Source organism: Tupaia chinensis, unplaced genomic scaffold (genome assembly GCF_000334495.1).
Source record: "Tupaia chinensis unplaced genomic scaffold, TupChi_1.0 Scaffold000215_1, whole genome shotgun sequence".
NCBI lineage: Eukaryota > Metazoa > Chordata > Mammalia > Scandentia > Tupaiidae > Tupaia > Tupaia belangeri.
In genome coordinates this window covers 5,432,657-5,452,428 of record NW_006159690.1, presented here as the reverse complement: position 1 = coordinate 5,452,428, position 19,772 = coordinate 5,432,657, and the positions used below count along the sequence as shown (strand labels likewise).

Genomic DNA, 19,772 nt, shown 5'->3' with positions numbered 1-19,772 from the left:
TGTCTCTCTGTCTCTCTCTGTCTGTCTGTCAAGCACACGTGCCCTATAGCAAAAACCTCTTAAAAAAATATATTAATCCTGGATGTTAATATTTAAATTAGTATAGAGATATTAATCCTATCTTGCATAGAATCAGAAACTTCAATAAAATAATATCAGTCACAAAATTCTGAAATTTAAAAATTAGTTCTATAATTTATAATCCTTTTACTCTATCAATTCTCTTCCCGAATTCTTCAGCATTTACAATTTTGACTTTGCTGTTTCCTTCATCTGTGGGTTTTATGTTGTGTTTTAGACCATACGGAGTGGATCTCTAAAGCTCACTCTTGCTGTAATTAATCTTCAGTGCCACAGGGAAGTACTATTACTAAGGAATAGCAGAAGGTTTGAAGTCTTTTGAAGCTATTCAGAGAGAAAGCTTTCTAGAAGGGACAGTGGGTGACTCTTAATCTTTATCTCCTGACCACTCTCCCCAACAACAGTCCCCTTTCTCCACTGTGGGCTGTGGTGAATGAATACCTGCTAACACTGTGATCTAAAAGGAACAGGATCTTTTTGCTTCTCCCTCTTGTTGGTATATTTCTACTAATTCATACATCCTCGAAACATATCCTTACTCATAGAAACTATGTGCCAAGAATATGATTCTCATTTTCTTTGGTAAGCCTGGGTTGTAGCTTGAGGTTTACATATTTGTTACTAAACATGAAATCACAATTTTAAAAAGCTTTATGTAATAGTTATTATAGTTGTGATTTCACCAACTTTTCCACATAACCATGCTATCAATTAACCTTTTGTGCTTATTTTGCATTTGGTGAAACTTTAGTCAATACATACATAATAAACACTCCTTGGCATGAAAGTATACTATTTGGGAAAGTTATGACCTTAAACTTATGATTATCTTCTTGTATTTATGTACCTCACCAAAATCATAACAACAATTTTTAAAAGTTCTATACTCTTAGAGAATGAAGACCACAATTTATTACTTTAATTAAAAATATTTATTTCATTTCATTTGTTATTATTTTTTAATTTGACCAGAGAGAGAAAGAAAGAGAAAGTGAGGGAGCAAGCCGCCAGGTCTGGGACTTGAATCGCGGTCGGTCATGTGGGAATCCAGTGCCTTAACCACCACACCACCTGCTGGCCTCCACAATTTATTTTTTATGTGTTAATATCATTATCTAAAACTCTTTTCTATATACAGAGAACACTCTGTACATGCTAAATGAATGTTTAAAGATACAGGAATATGAATCGACATTATTCATTTATTCAGCTGGTATCAGCTATGAGTCAGGCACTGTGCTAGTCTTGGAAATATTACAATGAATAACCTGTATTTATTCTTCCCTTATGGTACTCAATCTAATGACAGAAATATTATAGTCATATTCTAATCGTAATTCTAAACCTGTTTGCCTCTTAATTCCCTTGCTCACACCAAAAAATGCAAACAAGCAAATGTAAAACTTGTTTGGGGCTAGCCTGTGGCATGGTGGTTAAAGCAGCTAGCTTCCCCATGGCTGACTTTGGTTCAAATCCAAGACCCAGAAGCTTGATAAACATTCCAGGTGTGTGTTGCGTGTGTGCCCAAGACCGTAAAAAGAAAGAGAAAAGGAGAAGGAATTGTCACATTACCATTCTCCATGGGAGATGCTTTCTCATGTTCTCTCTCTCTCTCTCTCTCTCTCTCTCTCTCTTTCTCTCTCTCTCTCTCTCTCTCTCTGATTCTCCCCAGCAAGTACACATGCCCTATAGTGAAAAAACTTAAAAAAAAAAAAAAGCTCATTTCACCTGTCCTTGAATTCTAAATGAGACACAGAGGAGGCTCTGCATAGCTTTAATAGTAAGTAGTAGATAATTTTTCTCTGTATTGAACCAAAAATCTGTATCCTGGTAATGTCCTCCCAAGGATTTCTAGTTCTACCTGGAATGACAACGAAAAACACATACTGCCTCTCAAAGATGTGTTCTCTACTATTTTTCTTTTTGGTTCTAAATAACTACAGCTCTCTCAACTATGTCTTATAAAACAGACTAGGTAATTTTTATAATACTTAGACTACACCTCTGACATACACAGGATATATTACTTTTTCAGGGCTGCTATAACAAAGTACAGAAGTCTGGGTGTTTTAAACAACAGGAATTTATTGTTTCACTATGCTGGAGGCTGAAAACACAAAATCAAAGCATCAGCAGGATTGGTTCTTTCTTTTGAGAGTTTTTGTTTTTGGTTTTGTTTTGTTTTGTTTCGTTTTGTTTTGTTTTGTTTTTGCTATAGGGTTCGTGCGCTCGCCAGAAAGACAGAGGGAGACAGAGACTGAAAGCGAGAAATCCCCCCCCCCCGCCAGGGTGGATGGCCACGCTGCAATCCCTTCTCCTCCATTCTCCTCTCGGGATCTTGGGCACTGATACACATGCCGGGAGTGAGTTTAAGCCACTGGGTCCAAGACTTGAACTGCAGTTGACTACATGGGAGTCCAGCAACATAGTCATTATGCCAACTGCTGGTTCCATTCTTCCCTTATCTTAAAAATAATGTCTGTCTGGGGACCAGCAGTTATATAATAGCTATGTCGCTGGACTCCCATGTAGTCAATCGCAGTTCAAGTCCCAGACCCGGTGACTTAAAACTCACGCCAGGTATGTGTGCGTGCTCGCCCAAGATCCTGGGAAGAGAATGGAGGAGAAGGGATTGTGGTATGGCCATCCCCCTTGGGGAGTGATTTCTCGCTTTCTGTCTCTCTGTCTCTCTCTGTCTTTCTGGAGAACGCACACACCCTATAGCAAAAAATAAAAATTAAAAAAATAACGTCCATCTGTAGCTAGCTACCTCTATCAATCTATTTCCTGCCAGAGGAATTTCAGAAGTTTGATAGTCTTCTTTCATCCCATCTCTGCCCTCTTCAATGTAAGCTGGAAACATTTCTGCTGAAATGATTCTCAAAAATCTTAACTTGCCTCCAGTGCGAATTCACAGGGGTCCAAGAGGGTCCTCCACAGATCTTTCCAGATAACTACATTGCTATTATAGGCTTTTGCTGAGATGGTTGATTGGATTTGTGAGGTGCAAACCTAATCTTTTTAGCAAAAATTTGACCAGCCACACCCTTGACCTTGTCTCAAGAACATGCTTGCTTTTATATCTTGCAATATGGACTAAGTTGAGAATGTTCCAAATCTTCAGGCTCTGGTTAGTTTTTGCTTAACAGTTCTTCAATTTATCTCTCTTCTCTTACATTTTATTACAAGCAGCGGAGAAACCAAGATGTTTCTGCAGTGTACTTCATTTAGAAATCTCTCCTGTTAAATATCCAAGTGAATCACTTTTAACCACTTTTACCATTGATGAAAAAACTAAAACACAATTTGACAAAGTTCCTTTTCACTTTGTGACAAGAATTACTTTCCCTCCAGTTTGCAGTAAGATTTTCTTCATTTCCATGTTCGACCTTATCAGAAGCACCTATAATAACACTTGTATTTCTACCAGTACTCTCCTCAAGGTGATCTAAACCTTTCTTTCAAGCACTTTATGTCTCTTCCAGACCCCATCCATAGCTGAATTCCAAAGCCACTACCACATTTCAAAGTATTTGTTACAGTATCACCCTGGTACTACTGGTAGTATCACAGGCCTGGAGGCTTAAAAACAGAAACGTACTGCCTCATAGTTCTAGAAGATGGGTGTCCAAACATTGAGTGTAGGCGAGGCTGGTTCTTTCTGAGAGCTGTGAAGAAAGGATCTGTTCTGGACTTCTCTCAAGGAAAAGGCATTAGGAGAAAGAGAACCATTTGAGGAATAAGATATAATAATTTGTATTTATTAAGAGTTTATAATATGCCAGACACTTACATGCATATTATTATCACATTATCAAATTTCAATACCCATTGGAAGTCTACATATCTTATAGATGAAAAAACTGAACTACAGAAATGTTATATTAATGACCCAAGGTCAATCAGTTAGTAAGGATTGGAACCCAAAGCCATTCAACTCCAAGATTTATGCTACATCATTGCAAATTTTAAAAAATGAAAGCAAAACCTAGGTATGTTCTAAATATAAACCACTGTATTAAACGCTTATTAACTCTCACTATGTTATATCCTAAGACTAGAATTGGTTCTTTATAACTATCATCTATTAGGACAATACAAAGTAATTTGATATTTCAGGACAATGCAAAGTAATTTGAATACACACAAAAAGTTAGTTTTTTTGGTAGGCAGTTGGTTAGTAATGAGCGGGCAGCCCTAGGAGAAAAGCGAAAGGGCATTTTGGTCAACGCCCTAATTCCCACTAGGGCAATAAACTAATTGGGCAGTCTAATTAAAACAACCTGGCTCACATTGGGCCTGCGCAATTAGGTAATCAAAATCCTCATCTTTTACCTGTGAGAAAAGTACACAAGTGCAGGAGAAAATGCGGCGATTCCAATTCAAATGAAGGACATAGGTAGGGTAACAGACCTTCCACCAACGAATATTAATGACCTCTAGTAGTAAAAAATAACACTTAACCAGTACCAGTACCAAATGCAGTTGCCACCTGGCAATCTGCCCGCCCAAGAGCCTTTTGGGTGCACTTAATTTCTTTCCTATTAAATCTTCTTTCCTACCTACTTCATTTGTGGTTGCAGTTTCTTTGGGACAGATCTCTGATTTTAGTGATCTGGACCCAAAGAACCAAGGACTTCACAACGCAGCTTGACACTTTCTCATCCGTTGACAGTTTCACCCAGATAGGAAACTAACTTCTCTTTAATAAGTTATATTTATTTTTTGATCATATTGTCTGAATGCACTCTTATCAGTCGGTAGCCAACTCTGGGAGAGAAGATATTGGCTTAATGTGTCTTAGCATGTTCATTCATTTGTGGCTCAAGGTCAGAATTTATTTGACCTTCATATGCTAAGATTTAGACAGTTTTCTCTTGGACCTCCTTTTCTTTCTTACACTAAATATTATAGATTGAAATTACCCCCTGTAATTCTATTTCTAGCCTTGTTTACCTTCTAATAAATACTCCTGAGATTTGTGTTTTGGGATTTCTTGGTCAGATACTTGATTCTCTTGGCTATTGTGACTACAAATAGTATTTTGGTATGAAATCTCTACTGATTTTGCAAGCTCCAGGCTGGTATTTTAAACTGTTTAATTTGTACTTCATAAGCTATAATTGATATTTTAATTTTATTTTTGGTAATTTAGAAATTTGAGAGTCAGGAAACTAAAACCTTACTGATAACACTTTATTGTTTAATCTCTTTAAGTTTTTCTACTTTTTCTGCATGTAGATGCACTTTTAGAAGATATTCCAAGGTGCCACTTCCAACCCAACTGCCCTTTCCTGTCTGCCCAGCACCATTTCGGGGTTCAATTTTTGTTGTAACATATTGGGATTTCATTGATACAGTATCCATTAAAATAAATGGACAGTGCTTGCTGCACACTGAAGCCAAAGAAAATTTCTTCTGCATCGAATTATGGACAGACGCAAAGTAAAGCATACTGAGAACACAAATGAGAATCAAATGAAAAGAAAAGGAACACTGGCATCCTCCCCCCTTTAAAACAACTGATTTATATTCTAAAATCACAGCCTATGATTACAGTTGTAGATTCCATCAGGTTTTTTTTTTTTTTTTTTTTTTTTTGGCAGCTAAGAAAATGTGCCTCTTAAGGCAGAGATCCAAATTTCTGAATCGTGACAGTAACAGCTGAAGACTAAAGATAGACAGTCAAAACACCATTTTCTGTACATTTTCAGTTGTTAAAAAAGCAGTTACAGTACACTGTGTATGAAGTATATTGTTTTAACCCTGTGAGGGATCTACTGGGAAAATGATTTAAGACAGAGAAATATTTTAAGCCCTTATTATACACACATAGTTTTTCTTAAATGCTGAAGGTTCTTTTTCTTAATATAATAATTCCAAGTATATTTTATACAGATGTGCATAATCATAATCCACCAGACATTCCTATTGCAAGTGAATGTTGGATTTACACATGATCCCTATTACATGGCCAAACACACTCAGTCTTCAGAGACAGTTAGCTTTTATCTCTGCCTGGAAAGCTTTTTCTCTAGAGCTTTCTATGGTTCCTTCCTTTATTTCCTCCAAATACTCATTCATGTTATTTCCTTGGAGAGACTCTCCCTAATGAGTTTATGGAAAACAGCGCCCTACCTTCCCTCTCCCCTTACTGAGCTTTATTCTAACAGCTTCTATCACTCTCTGACATTGCTACTGTCTGACATCCTCACTAAAATAAAAGCCCCATGAGGACAGAAATATTTAATGCTTTATTTACCACAAAAACTCCAGTACCTAAATCAGTCCCTGCCATATTGCAGGTGTTCACTAAAGGTCTGCTTAATAAAGAAAGGTCATCAGAAGTAGAACTGCAAGAGCATTCACCCTATGGTCCCATTAAGCACCACCTGCCTCATTCTGTCCCTTCAACTATGTTCTTAAGCAAATTCATTTTTGTAGTCACTGAGAAGAGATGCTAAAAGACAAAGGTGGAAAGACAGGCCCCAGGCAAGGATAACCCTTATCTTGAATTCACCACTACTGATGGCCTTCCAGCCACTACTCCTGTTGTACCATTGAAAGCTCAACGTTGCATAAGCAGAGGAATACTGTAATTCTCTATTCCTTGGCAGGACCACTTCTTGCTAGACAGAAGGCAAAGCAGACATGAACTTGTGACCTTCTCAATAGAGTAGCTGCACCACCACCCAGCAAGATTCGCTCTTTCAGATAGCACAATGGTAACACTGTGTACCGAGAAATGATTCACAGGAGAAACAGGAGCTCCGCCAAAGGCAGGAAGGCAATCTGTACAGAATACTATAAGCTGAGAGGGCTTTCTTTTCATTTCAAAATGAGAAGCAAGCAGCTAGGGGGATGGTAACTGCACAGGCGACATTACGAATCCCTTAGGTAGAAGACCCAGGATCTGTGAATCATTTCCTTTTTACTGGAGTTATGCTCCAATAAGGAATTTTATTAAGGCAAAGTAATCAAAATGTTCTTGGAACTTGTTATATATTTTTTTCCACATCTTAATAAATATTGGGAAAAGGTGAAGATGATAATGAAGATGGTAAAAGTTAGAAAAACATTTCATATACAACTGAGTTAAATGACAAAAATATTTATTAAAGAAATGATGTTTGGTAAGATGTTGAAGATACCTATTAAAATCCTAAATAGGTAAAAAAAGAAAAAAAGAAATGATATGCCAAGGTGAGAGACCTGTAAATTCATATAAAATTCTAAATGATCTTATCAATTTTAAGCTATCATTAATACTGCCCCCAAACACTGCATTATAATTAAGAACTATTTTTGCCATAGATAACATATTTCCTTAAGAGCACTCTTCGAGATTTTTACTAAGGTTACTAAGCACAAAAATACAGCAATCTATAAAGAATCTACACGTGAAATACTTACATGGAAACAAATTAAACTCCTGGTAAATTGAAGAGTAATCAAGTAGCAGAATGACCTAAGTGAATGAATTATTTATTAGGAGTCCACGCTTTGAGATCAAACCTAAGCCAACTTCTTCATCATCCTTGGGCAATTCCTTCCAGCTTTCTGTTCCTTGTGCATAAATGTAAATGTTCATACCAAGTATTCTGCAGGGTAATTCATGTAAATTAAATTGTAATTTAAAATTTAAATGGTACTGCATTTGCAATGCAATCTGGAACATATATTTGGATAGAATACTCTCTTGCAGGATCTAAGAAGTGTTACAGACCTCATTGCATTCATTTTTAAGTATTCCCTGTAAAGTGCCAACGTCCATGTGAAACCTCACCCTCTATACACGGTTAGCTGCTAGATCACCATTGTCACTTTCTCAAATTTAAATACAGGAAAACTTTTTCCTCAGGGCCTAAAGCAGGGTTATCAAAGCAAAGTATAAATTTGGTATAATTTTTAGAATAACATTTCTTGAAAGAAAGAGCAAGAACAATACATTATTGTCTCCATCCTCATAGTGTCTAAAATAATGCCAGGTCTGATATTTTTAAGTTATGAAGTGCAAACCAAGTACATCTAGGGAATAAACATTTTTACTATCTGCTTGAAATATTTATCATGTAATGCTGAAGATAATTTTATGAGACAGGTTTTATTATAGACACAGGCCCAGCCTCTGTGGTTTAGTGAGTAGTATACTGTACTTCTGACACTGGAAGCCACAAGGCTAGTTGGTTCAGATCCCCAGCTGGGTGGATCTGAAACACTCCAGACATGGGCATGTGTGCTCAGGATCTCGATGGGCTGAAGTACAGGGGAAGGGGACCACAGCAGGACCAGACTCTGCTGGGAGGTGTATCTTTTCTCCCCTTCTTTGTCTTTCTCTCTTCAGTGCATTTGCATGTGTTACTATTAATTAAAAAAAATAAACTGGAGAAAATTTGAAGCTCAAGAAACGTATAATCAGGCGCTAGTAATGATGTCCCCAACTTTCTCTGCCATTTTCTGTCTGTGTTCTTTTTGTTATACCAGTGGTTCTCCAGTGTGGCTCTCCAAGTGCGGTTCCACAATGGGCACCACCAGCATTGCTTGGAGCTTTTTTTCCTAAAGGTATTCTGGATCTGGTTTTAAAGACTGATAGGTAATGCTGCAGAAACTCTGGAGGAACAACACAGCAATGTGTCACTGCACATCTGTAGGAAAAGTGCGAGGATCTAAATGCTTAGAAATTTAAAAATAAAATATAGCTGATTACAAGACGCAGGGGAATCTAGAAAATGCACGGTCATAACATATTAACAAAGTTTTTGTAGCAAAGTTTCTACTCAGTCTTGTTGGAAAGAATGGAATTATTTCATAACAGAGAAGTATCAGTGGTATTTATTGGTTACATAGATAATGGCTTTTATCTTCCTAAGGTACATGACTTAAAATTCTGAAAGACGGGATTCTAACCTACTTTGTTTCATTACTGATAATTATGCTCATTTCTGAAGTCTCTCAATATACATTATTGTAGCAAAACACCTACTTAGGCATTCTAGAGATGATTATTTTGAATTAGTCAATTTTGTCACTAATCGTTCTCCATTCTTCTTCTTGATTATCAAACATGGCTGATATTGCTGATAACAGCATCCTCTCTGAGCACTGTCAGAGGCTATCATACTCTACTCTTAAAATCATTGGAATAAATATCACACGCAGCAAATTCATTCTACTTCAACTGTGTATCATTATTCAAACTATGCCAATGGCTACATATGTGATATCAACTCAGTCTTTTATTCACTAATGGATTCTTGTATTTAAGTCACATAAGCCTCTTCATAAAATGATTCCCTTAGAAATCTCCCCAATATAACCACTACTATCTATTAATAGAAATGCCTAAATCAGTGCTTAGTCCCACATAGATTTCCATAGCTGAGGAAGGCAATGACTGCTATTAACATGTCGGTTATATTCTAGCAACTGCATTGATACTTCAAAGAAAACTTAATGGAAACGTTTGATGTAGAAAAAGCATTTAACTTATTAAAGGACCAGCTGCCATCTTCTAAGTACATAGTCATAATATTATAAAGTAAAGTACAAAAATTAGTCACCTATTTCACTAGTCTAGAATCTAGTCCTGGCAAATTAAGCTGATGAAGTCAGGATTTAAATTCCGTATGCCTCTAGATCTCACTGTTTCCAGTTTCTCCCCCTCTAGATCTCACTGTTTCCAGTTTCTCCCCCTCTAGATCTCACTGTTTCCAGTTTCTCCCCCTCTATCTCTCACTATAATTACTTATCTTCCTGAATATACCAGCCTGACAATGTCACCTTCTTGTTTTATGAGAATCAATGATCCCAAGTGCCTACAAAATAAATTCTGAACCTTTTAGCTAATGCCCCTCCATAAGCTCTTTAGCTTCTTTCTTATCCTGAAGAACTAATACGTTCTTCTGAGAGAAACTCATGCCTGTTCTTTCTGGCCCAGTTTCATCTTCTGTCACGATTCCCCACCTGCTATGTGCACAACCCTTCAGGTGCAATGCTTTCATATTCTCATGCATTTAATGCCTCATGCTGCTTATCGTACATCTAATGTTCTTTCTCTCCTTTCCCCCGGTGTGTTCCACCTCAGGACCCCAGTTAAATATCACAGGATGACCCCACTCTTGGAAGAGTTTGCTCATACCTTCAGACTGTTTTTTTCTCTCTCTCTCTCTCTTTTTTTGGAGAGTTTTTTTGCTATAGGGCATGTGCACTTGCCAGAAAAACAGAGAGAGACAGAGAGACAGAAAGTGAGAAATCACCCCCCCAGAAGGGATGGCCACACTGCAATCCCTTCTTCTCTATTCTCTTCTCAGAATCTTGGACATGCATGCACACGTGCCTGGTGTGAGTTTAAGCCACCGGGTCTGGGACATGAACTGCAGCCGACTACATGGGAGTCCAGCAACATAGCTATTACGCTAACTGCTGGTCCCCTCAGACTGGTTTTTTACAGCCTCTTAGTATCCTCATACTCAGTACAAACTTGTACCATAGAATGTATTATATTATACCCTTTATCATTATATATGGACGTAGCCATTTCCCCCAGTTGAGTGTAAAGTTCTTGGGAATATGGCCTATGAATCATTATAGTCTAAGCTCCTACTGAAGTGTAAGGCCCACTGTAGATACACTATCACTTTGGGCGGGTTAAGTGAAAAAAGTATGGCTCCCGGTATATTTACAACAACCTATTATACCAGTATCGCAAAGTCATTAATCTTACAAATGCATATCATTCTTCCGTAAAGGATGACTGGAAAGAAAGTTGTATAGTCCCTGCCCCGATATATGTATAGTCCACTACTAGGCTTTTATCGTCATATTTACACATAAGAATAAAGCCTCTGTGACCTTCAAAGCATAACAAACTTACTTAGGAAATTATTTATGACTTATAAATTTCAGTGATAACATTTAATTAAATCAGTTTGTGTACCTACAACATAGAAGTACAATAAATATTTGTCGAATAAGTAGATGAATAAAATAATTAAATGATTAGTACATATAAAAAACACTTTGGTTTAATATGTAGATTTAAAGGCTTCATACATTATTTACTACTTTTGCTTTAATTTTCTTCTCTTTGTTTTTATTTTTAGGTTTGTATTTTTTTAGATTTTGCTGTAGAGCACTTGTATTTGACAGAGAGAAAGGGAGAAAGCATCCCCCAAGGGATTGCCACACAGCAATCCCCTCTCCTCCATTTTTCTCCTGGGACTTTGGGCATGCACACACACATGCCAGGCATGTTTTCCAAATCTCCAGGTATAGGATTTGAACCATAAAGTCAGCCATGTGGGATCCAGCCACCCCAACTACCATGACACCAGCTGGTCCCATTGTTTACTACTTTTTCATGAAAGTTGAAATATGAAATGAACCTCTGCGATTGAAATGTAGAAGTACTTGAGAGCTTTAAATAATCTTCTGACAAATTCCTATCTGCTCTGGCTCAGAACTGGCATTGTAATAGAAAATGAGTAAGTGCTAGTAGAACACTGTCAGAGAATAAGACTAAAATAGCAATTCAGAGCAGAACCTGAAAAGGTCTAATGAAAACACAAAGAGAAGAAGAAGAATGAAAAAAACAAAAACCTCTACTATAACCTATCCTTTCTTTTAAAAATGCTTCTGAGAATCACAGAAATAAATCGATATGAGCAAAACCATAAAAATATACACATAATTATAAGCATTACAATAAAATCTAACATTTGAAGATTTGATAGAATTCTAGCAATACCTAATATAATACAGATCTTTTCAAGAAAGTTAACATTTTATTATATACTTTATTTTTAAAATTTTGGCAAATGGTGCTTGCCAGGAAGAAAAAGAGACAGAGAGAAAATAAGAAAGCCCCTACCACCACCCATGGCAGATGGTCATGCCACAATACCTTCTCCTCTATTTCTCTCTCTTACTGGGATTTTGGGCATGCACATACACACATCTGGTGTATTTTTTAAGATACTGGGTCCAGGACTCAGCCCTTGCCATGTGACATTTGGGATCCAGCTACCTTAACCATCACACCACAGGCTGGCCCAATATATGCTTTTAAAAATGGTTTCTAAACTAAACACATTGCTAGAACAATCAACAGTTAACTGATTCCCTAGCAAATTACAAGAGCTAATGCCTGAAAACAATGATTTCATAGCATGAATGGTAGTAATTAATGTCATTTATTAAGTAGCCCAGCTGTCTTTCTCTTAGACAGATGGTCGGAGAGCACTTCTTGGTCCCCTTCTGAGAATATGCAACATGTGACTAATTCTGACCAATGATTTGTGACTGGATATAAGCAAATAATTCCTTGCCAAGGTGAGACTCTCCAGAGTTTTTGCCTTCTTGCATTTATCATGAAAATGTTAAAGATGGTGGCTGCTATTAGCCTGTGTTGTAAGATGACTAGGATCAGTCCTGTTCATCCATACCCACGATGAAAGTATCGTAGAAACAAGAAGAGAAACTATAGTGCTTTAAACCTCTGAAAGTTGGCGCTGTTTGTTATAGCATTGTAACTAGCCTATCCTGACTCAGGCACTTTGAGAAAGTAGTATTTCTCAGGTAAAGCTAGATGAGATATTTTAGTATATCCTGGGTTTATATACCATAAGATCAAAGCAATAAAAAGAGCTGTGCCAGAATGTGGCTATGATTATCTGGTATAATTTTCTCATTTATGTTAAAGTTTGGGGATGCTTTGTATGAAGATAAATCTTAGAGTTGTTTGTTTGTTTGTTTGTCTGTTTGTTTTATTGCCAGAGAGCATGCATTTGCCCAAGAGAAAGACAGAGGAAGAGAAAGAAAGCAGCCCCTAAGTGGGTGTAGTCATGACTCAATCCCCTTCCCTCCATCCCTCCATTCCATTAGGACTTTGGGCATGTATGAACACACACTTGGCATGTCTTTTAAACATTCATGGCCAGGAGTCACACAGTCAGCCATGTTGAATCGGATTCCCTCTATGCAGCACTTAACTGCTATACTACAGGGCCAGCCCAATAAAAATCTCACACTAAGAGAAAAACATAGATTGGACCATAACTATATGACAATATGAGTCATTATATATTATTAAAATATTTCTCAAATGGTCAGGTTACTCTGGTACACTAAAAATGTGGTAATTTATAAAATGTAACTTATAAACCGCATTTTAAACATACATCCATATTATAATGTGAGGTATACCTACAGTATCATTAAAAAGCTAAAAAACACCAAATTTCTAATTACTCTGGTCAACTCAAACAACTCATGAGAATACAAATTATTGGTTTAATCTTTGTAAATTCCTCTATCTCATAAAGAGAACTTTATGGTGAAAAGCAATTTCCCCAAGTATAACTTCTCATTCCTCTAAGACCTTACTTCAAACAGTGAGTAAAATAAAAACCAATTATAGGCAGTCAAGTAGAAAGGAACAATTTTCTCACTGGAGCAAAGGATCCCAAGGCTGCAGACTGTGCACGCCTTTTTATGGGCCTATTCTGCATGGCACAGCGCGAAGTCTGACACATGGAGGGACACCCAATAGGTATCTGTGGAAAACACTAATAGATACATGAGCTTTGGCAATAGAGAAACAAAGAAAAAAATAACTACTGGTCCCTTCGAATAGTGCACACTCGTATCTGAAAGAAGTTCCTTTGGAGTTAAACTAGTCCAACCCCCTTTTTGACAAAGGGGTAATGGGAGCCATAAAGAGAAGCGTACATTGAGTTGGGTTCAGAACTCAAGTCTGTTCTCTCAGTCTATTAGTCTTTCCCTCAGGCTATTCTACCTATCAGCAAGCACAGATTAGACTCCTCCAGGTACGCTCATTTTCTAGCTCTATCAAGAATGCACTTTCGTAAAGTGCTTATTCTGTGTCAGGCACTAAGCTAAGAACTGGGGACAAAAGGTTAATAAAATGTGGTTTGTGCTTCCTAGAAATTTATTCATGGTTACCTTGATCCATTCCTTGGAGTCATCACAGTTGACAATATTTATATTCTAGGTAGATTTCTTTTTCCTATCCGATAAACTGTTAAAAAAAAGTTAAGCCTTGGATGTCCGGGAAATAAGGGTATTTGTTTTATGTAAAAAAGCTGATAAGATTCTTGGAACTGTTCACCACTGTTAAATATATAAACCTATGAAAGTGTCTAAGGTGGTCTGCTTCATATAAAATGTATTTAATTTTTATTCCAAGGATACCGTCTTCCTGTACTGGATTTACGTTGACAACAATATGTGCTTTGTAACCCTTTGAGAATAGGATCTTGCACCAATTTCACTGGAGTTTGTAACCACAGACTATGCAAAGCTGAATTCTAATTAATAGTACAGTAAAGCTTTGTTCTTGTTCCATGGGGTAGGGGGAGAATGCAATGCCTTAACTCTTTAAGCAAGCTCTGACTTAAGTTGCCCAAGGTGTTTTCCTTCTTCTAGGTTACCCCTGCTCAACTTTCTAGATCCTAGTCCTAAATAAAGAATATGAATTTAATTATTCACATGTCCCTGCTCTATACATTGAGCATGTATTATATTGTACACACACATACACACATACGCCTCATTTTATGGTTGACTGTATTAAGACTTTATTCTCTTCACAATTTAGTAAGCTCATGAGAAAAACTTTTCTTTTAACTAAAGTAGTCAGATATACACAAGACAGCAAAAACAGCATACTGAAAAAAATGGAAATTGGAAAATAAAGCATATGATTTCAATCACTCTACCCACATACAACCACTAGGGATGACAGTTAATAGATCATACTTCTAACCTTATATCTAACACACACACAATATGTAAAAAAATAAAAGTTAGGATAGGTTTTGCAGCTTATTTTCATCACTGAGCTATATAATCTAAATAATTTTTTGTTACAGTAAATATTCTTCTATAACACGGCTTTAAATAGATGGTGATCCATTATCATTTTCATTTATTGGAGATGTTGAATTTTTACTTTTTCTTTCTAGGATTTTAGACAATACTTTAACAAATTTGCATATATAATCTACTTTATGAACATCTACTATTTTCTCATGTTATCATTGTTTTGTACTAACAAGAACAATGGATACACTGCACACAGAAATCTGTGGTACATAAATTTTCACTCTGTGGATTATAAAACATAATTTCTCTGGCTACAACTGAAAGTACCAAGAACAGTGAATCTGGACCATCTTGATAGTGATCCCTGCCTACTGAAAACTGAGACTTGATCAGTTATAAATGTAATTTCAGAATTTTATGTTTATTTTTTAGAGTTCTTTGGAATTTGCATTAGAAAATTTTTAACTACTTAAACCATTTTGTTGTTCAGTCCATAGCCTGAGAATACTTGCATAAAGAAAGAATAGTTTACGTGATTCTCTTAAAGAAGACCATGTTAAGGTCCAGCCATAGAAGCAAGTAATGAGCAGTGGTTGACAGTACTACATGTGAGGTTCAATTCCCGGCTCACCCTGAAGCCAGGTTCAGTGGTGTGCATCTGTTGTCCCAACTATTCAGGACGCAGAGGCAAGAGGATTGCAACATAGCAAGATCTTATTTAAACAAACAGATTTAAAAAAATGACAATGTTAGTACAAGCAGAGAATTATTACTTCACTTGATTTTATTTCAGCTGAGCATTGCTAGAGAAGAAAGTATGTGTGTGTTTGTGTTCACACATGTGCCTGACTTTGAATAAATTTTTCCTGACTATAGCAATCGTGTAACAATAATAGATTTTGGAGTTTTAGAGAAAATATCTCCCATGCTTATCACTTTCCAGAAACAAGGAAAATAATTAATTTTAAAAAATCTGTTAGAAATTTAATTCTTCTGATACTTCATGATTCTCTGCAAAAGTACAAAAATCTTCACAAATCAGCAGAAACAGGATAAAAAAAGGAAGATAAGGAAAAGAAAAATTTACATTCCAGGTAAGAATGTGTTTATATTACGCAGCTACACTACCAAGCTCAGGAAATCAGTTTCTTTATGAAATACACGGGAAGATTCTGCTTTTTAGAAAGCAAAACCTTTGTTATTTGAAGAACAAATAGTAATTACGTGTGTGTGGGGGAGGGGGGTAGATGGCATGGTGATTAAGGCTCTGGACTCTCACATGGTGGAGAACTCTGACGCAGTTCAAGTTCCAGACCTGGTGACTTGAAAATCACAACAGGCACATGGATGTGTGTGCCCAAATCCCAGGAGAAGAACGGAGAAGGGATTGTGGTATGGCCATCTTCCCTGGGGGGTGGGGTGTGTGTGTGTGATTTCTCACTTTCTCTCTCATTGTCTCTGTCTTGCTGGCGATTGCATATAACCTAAGTCAAAAACCTAATAATAATAATAATAATAATAATAATAATAATAATAATAAAAAGGAAAGAGAAAGAATGTATGACAGTGCTTGCTGCCTCAGGCCCTTGCGAACAACTAAGGGGAACACTGATCCATGTGGCTATCAAGTAAGGCCATTCTGAAACTAAACGAATAAACTTCATTTTCTGCTGATGGAAGCCTGGAGTTTGACAGGGAATGGTGAGTTAACAACAATCAGATCTGGTTGAGAATGTCAAAGCTTTCATTGCAAAATCTCCTGAGAAGCTGGGGTTTGCTGCTGTCACAAAGTCACTTTCCCACAGCTGACAGGAATGTGTACATCACTTCTGGGTAACCTTGCTGCTGGGCGAAATGACTAACACCTGAAGTATCGATTCAGCAGTTATTTACAGCGATTGCAGGTGCCTCACTGTGCTGGACATGCTGAGGAGCAAAAAGAAAGTCCGTCTCTACCTTCAAGGGTCAGAAAGACAGGCGTCTAGGCAGACTGCTCACTGCCTGCAATTTCTGGGCCAAACACACTGCTGTCCAAAATCAGTACTTTTGGAGTTGCAAGAATCAAATACGCTCCGAAAGCCCACGTAAAGACAAACGGAAGAAGGTAGAGGAGGAGACGATTTTAGGTAAGCAATCTGTATCCAATGTTGTGCTATTGGTGACTCGCAGCTTGAAAAAGTTGATCGCTAAATTTTCAGGGATTTTTTTTCATTCATTTGCTATCACATCAGTAGGTAGGAATCGGTCATGAAAAGTATTTACACCATGAAAATTGGCAAACACTTCTCATTAAATTTTTATCCATTGTTGTTGCTGCTGTTTTCTGAAGTGCTAGTTATTAAGCATTCCCACTGTGTGTACCCCAGTTTGCCCAGTATTTTGCCAGTAATTACTAATAACATTCACTGTTACTTTAAAAACATGTGTCACTTTAGATTATAAATATATAGGTCCCCTAATTTTGGGATGCAGATATTGTGGGGATCCAGGATAGGAAATAGACCTGCCTCATGAAGCCTAAAGAATGGGAAATCAAAAATGCAACATAAACTGAAGATCTTCTGTCTCTAGTTCTTTTTCTCAGAGATCTCATGGCATGATGTTCTGTCTTTGCTCCTGTCTGCACATGCTCCATTTTCCTTTTACTGCGGACAGCTTCCTAATCAGTCTTCATATGGCCTCAAATAGCTTCTTAAGCCCCCACATCTGGATACCCTCCCTATTTCAGGGCTTTCCATGCACTAGCAACAATCTCGGTAACTTTGCTGAGTTTTCTGAGAGTTGAATTTAGATGACTTACATGTTTGAGTCAAGTCATATAAATCATCTTTCCTAGTAAAGCAATGAGTTCTGCTACCTGTGGGTCAGGGGCCCATGTCTGTCCAAGCAGTGATGGCTGGGAAGTGTTCTGTATTGCAGTAGCAGACCTTCCCTGGTATGGTAGGCACATGCCGGTGTCTGTTACATTGAGTGTTATTGTGTCTTCAGTCACACTTTCCTGTTTGCTATTTCCAACATGCACACACCATACTCTTCTATGGCTCCGTGCCTTCATTCTGTTAGGAGGTTCTCTCTCCACTCCCATTCCTATCTTTTCCTTTTTAAAGAAATTCATCCTCACCCCTCATGGCCTAAGTCACCTGTCATTCTCTCTTGCAACTTTTCATAACCCCTGTTTATTATTATGCGTGTTTCATTCATATCTTCCCATTGAATAACTCTGCAGCTTAAACTTTGAAACAAGACACAGTGGTCTCATCAACTTCTGGATGTGTTACCTTAGGAAAGCCACCTGAGTTCTTTGAAATAGTGCAGAGTTATGTTTATTTGTAGGGTTTTAAGGACTAACCTAGCACATAGCAAGTGCTCAATAACTACTAATTATTCTCATTATGAACACCTAAAAAAGAGGAGCTATAAAATTATACAATTATACTAGATATTGCCTCTCAGAAAGACAATAGATTACATAGAAAACCCAATCATTTGTGTGGTTCACCCTGGCCTCTCTGCTGTTGCACAAACACTCCAAGAATACATGCTCGTTTCGTGGTCTTTGACTTTCTGTTCTTGTTGCCAAGAACTCACTTCTAGATGTATGTGTGATTCGTTCATTTATCTCATACAAGTCTTGGCTCAGTCTTCATCCCCTTGAAGGATTTCTGAACAACTCTGTGTAAAATAACAGCCTCGATCATTCCCTAACCCTTTACAAAGCTTTGTTTTTCTCTATATCATTTATTACTAAACATTCTACATCTGACATCTGTGCCCCACATATGTCGCCCTTAATAATACAAGCTCCAGGACAAAAGAATAGTCTGCTTGGTCCATTGTTGAATCTCCAGGGCTTAGGACAGTGCTCATTGTAGGTCCTTAATACCTATTTTTAAAAAAACAGAAGTCTCCCCAGCACACATTTAGTGTCCAGGAAATGTTTGATTTCAGCTAACTAGATAAGTGAAAAAAATCAAGTGGAAGTTGACGTCTGAGAAAGGAGTCATTTTAATGGATTTATATTTTTACAAGACTGTACAATTTATGAAGCATGTGTTCACCGGAATCTTTTTTCCTTTCCCTAAACATCAAGCTTTCTAGAGACACCCAGTGGCTTCAGTAGGCATTGCTCAGAACTGCAGATAGCTGTGAGTTAGACTGATGTCTTGTCACAAAATAGGATAGATTTTAAAATATGCCTATTATTTATCGTGTATATATAAAAATATGGATATACATAAGCATAGATGTAGACATATAGATATTTAAAGATAGATAGATGTACATATACGTATAGGTAGATCTATCTATATAAATAGATGCAAATACAGATTTCATAGCCCTGAGAAATTGGCATTACTTTTATCCTTCTTTCACAAAGGAATCTGAGGCTCAGGAAGTTTGGCCAGAACCAAGAGCCAGAAAATGGCTAACTGAAATTAAAATTCAAGCATGTTTGTCCCCTAAAGTGACATTAAACTCAAAAGAAACAGTCCGGAAAAGGAATAAAGAATGCTAGCCTACAAATTTCAACCACTGACAATCATGAACAATTGACTTCAGTAACTGAAGTTCTTGCCTCAGTTTCTCTTTCTCAAAAGCTAAGATGGGGGGACCAGCAGTTAGTGTAATGTCTATGTCGCTGGACTCCCACGTAGTTGACCGCGGTTTGCGTCCCGGACCTGGTGGCTTAAAACTCACACCGGGTGCGTGTGCGTGCGTGCCCAAGATCCCGAGAGGAGAATGGAGGAGAAGGGATTGTGGCGTGACCATCCCCCCTGGGGGGTGATTTCTCGCTTTCTGTCTCTATGTCTCTCTCTGTCTGTCTGGTGAGCACATGCTTCCCACAG

General features: G+C 37.4%; 1 protein-coding gene across 1 annotated transcript in view; it reads left to right on the top strand.

The window, feature by feature from the left end:
* The window catches only part of LOC102480098 (ADP/ATP translocase 2-like), a 52,363-nt gene that overhangs the window by 13,882 nt on the left and 18,709 nt on the right, over nucleotides 1-19,772 (top strand). The window contains 2 exon segments of the mRNA XM_014587482.1: nucleotides 299-387; nucleotides 5,323-5,526. Of these exon segments, the coding sequence (XP_014442968.1) occupies nucleotides 299-387; nucleotides 5,323-5,526 (293 nt within the window).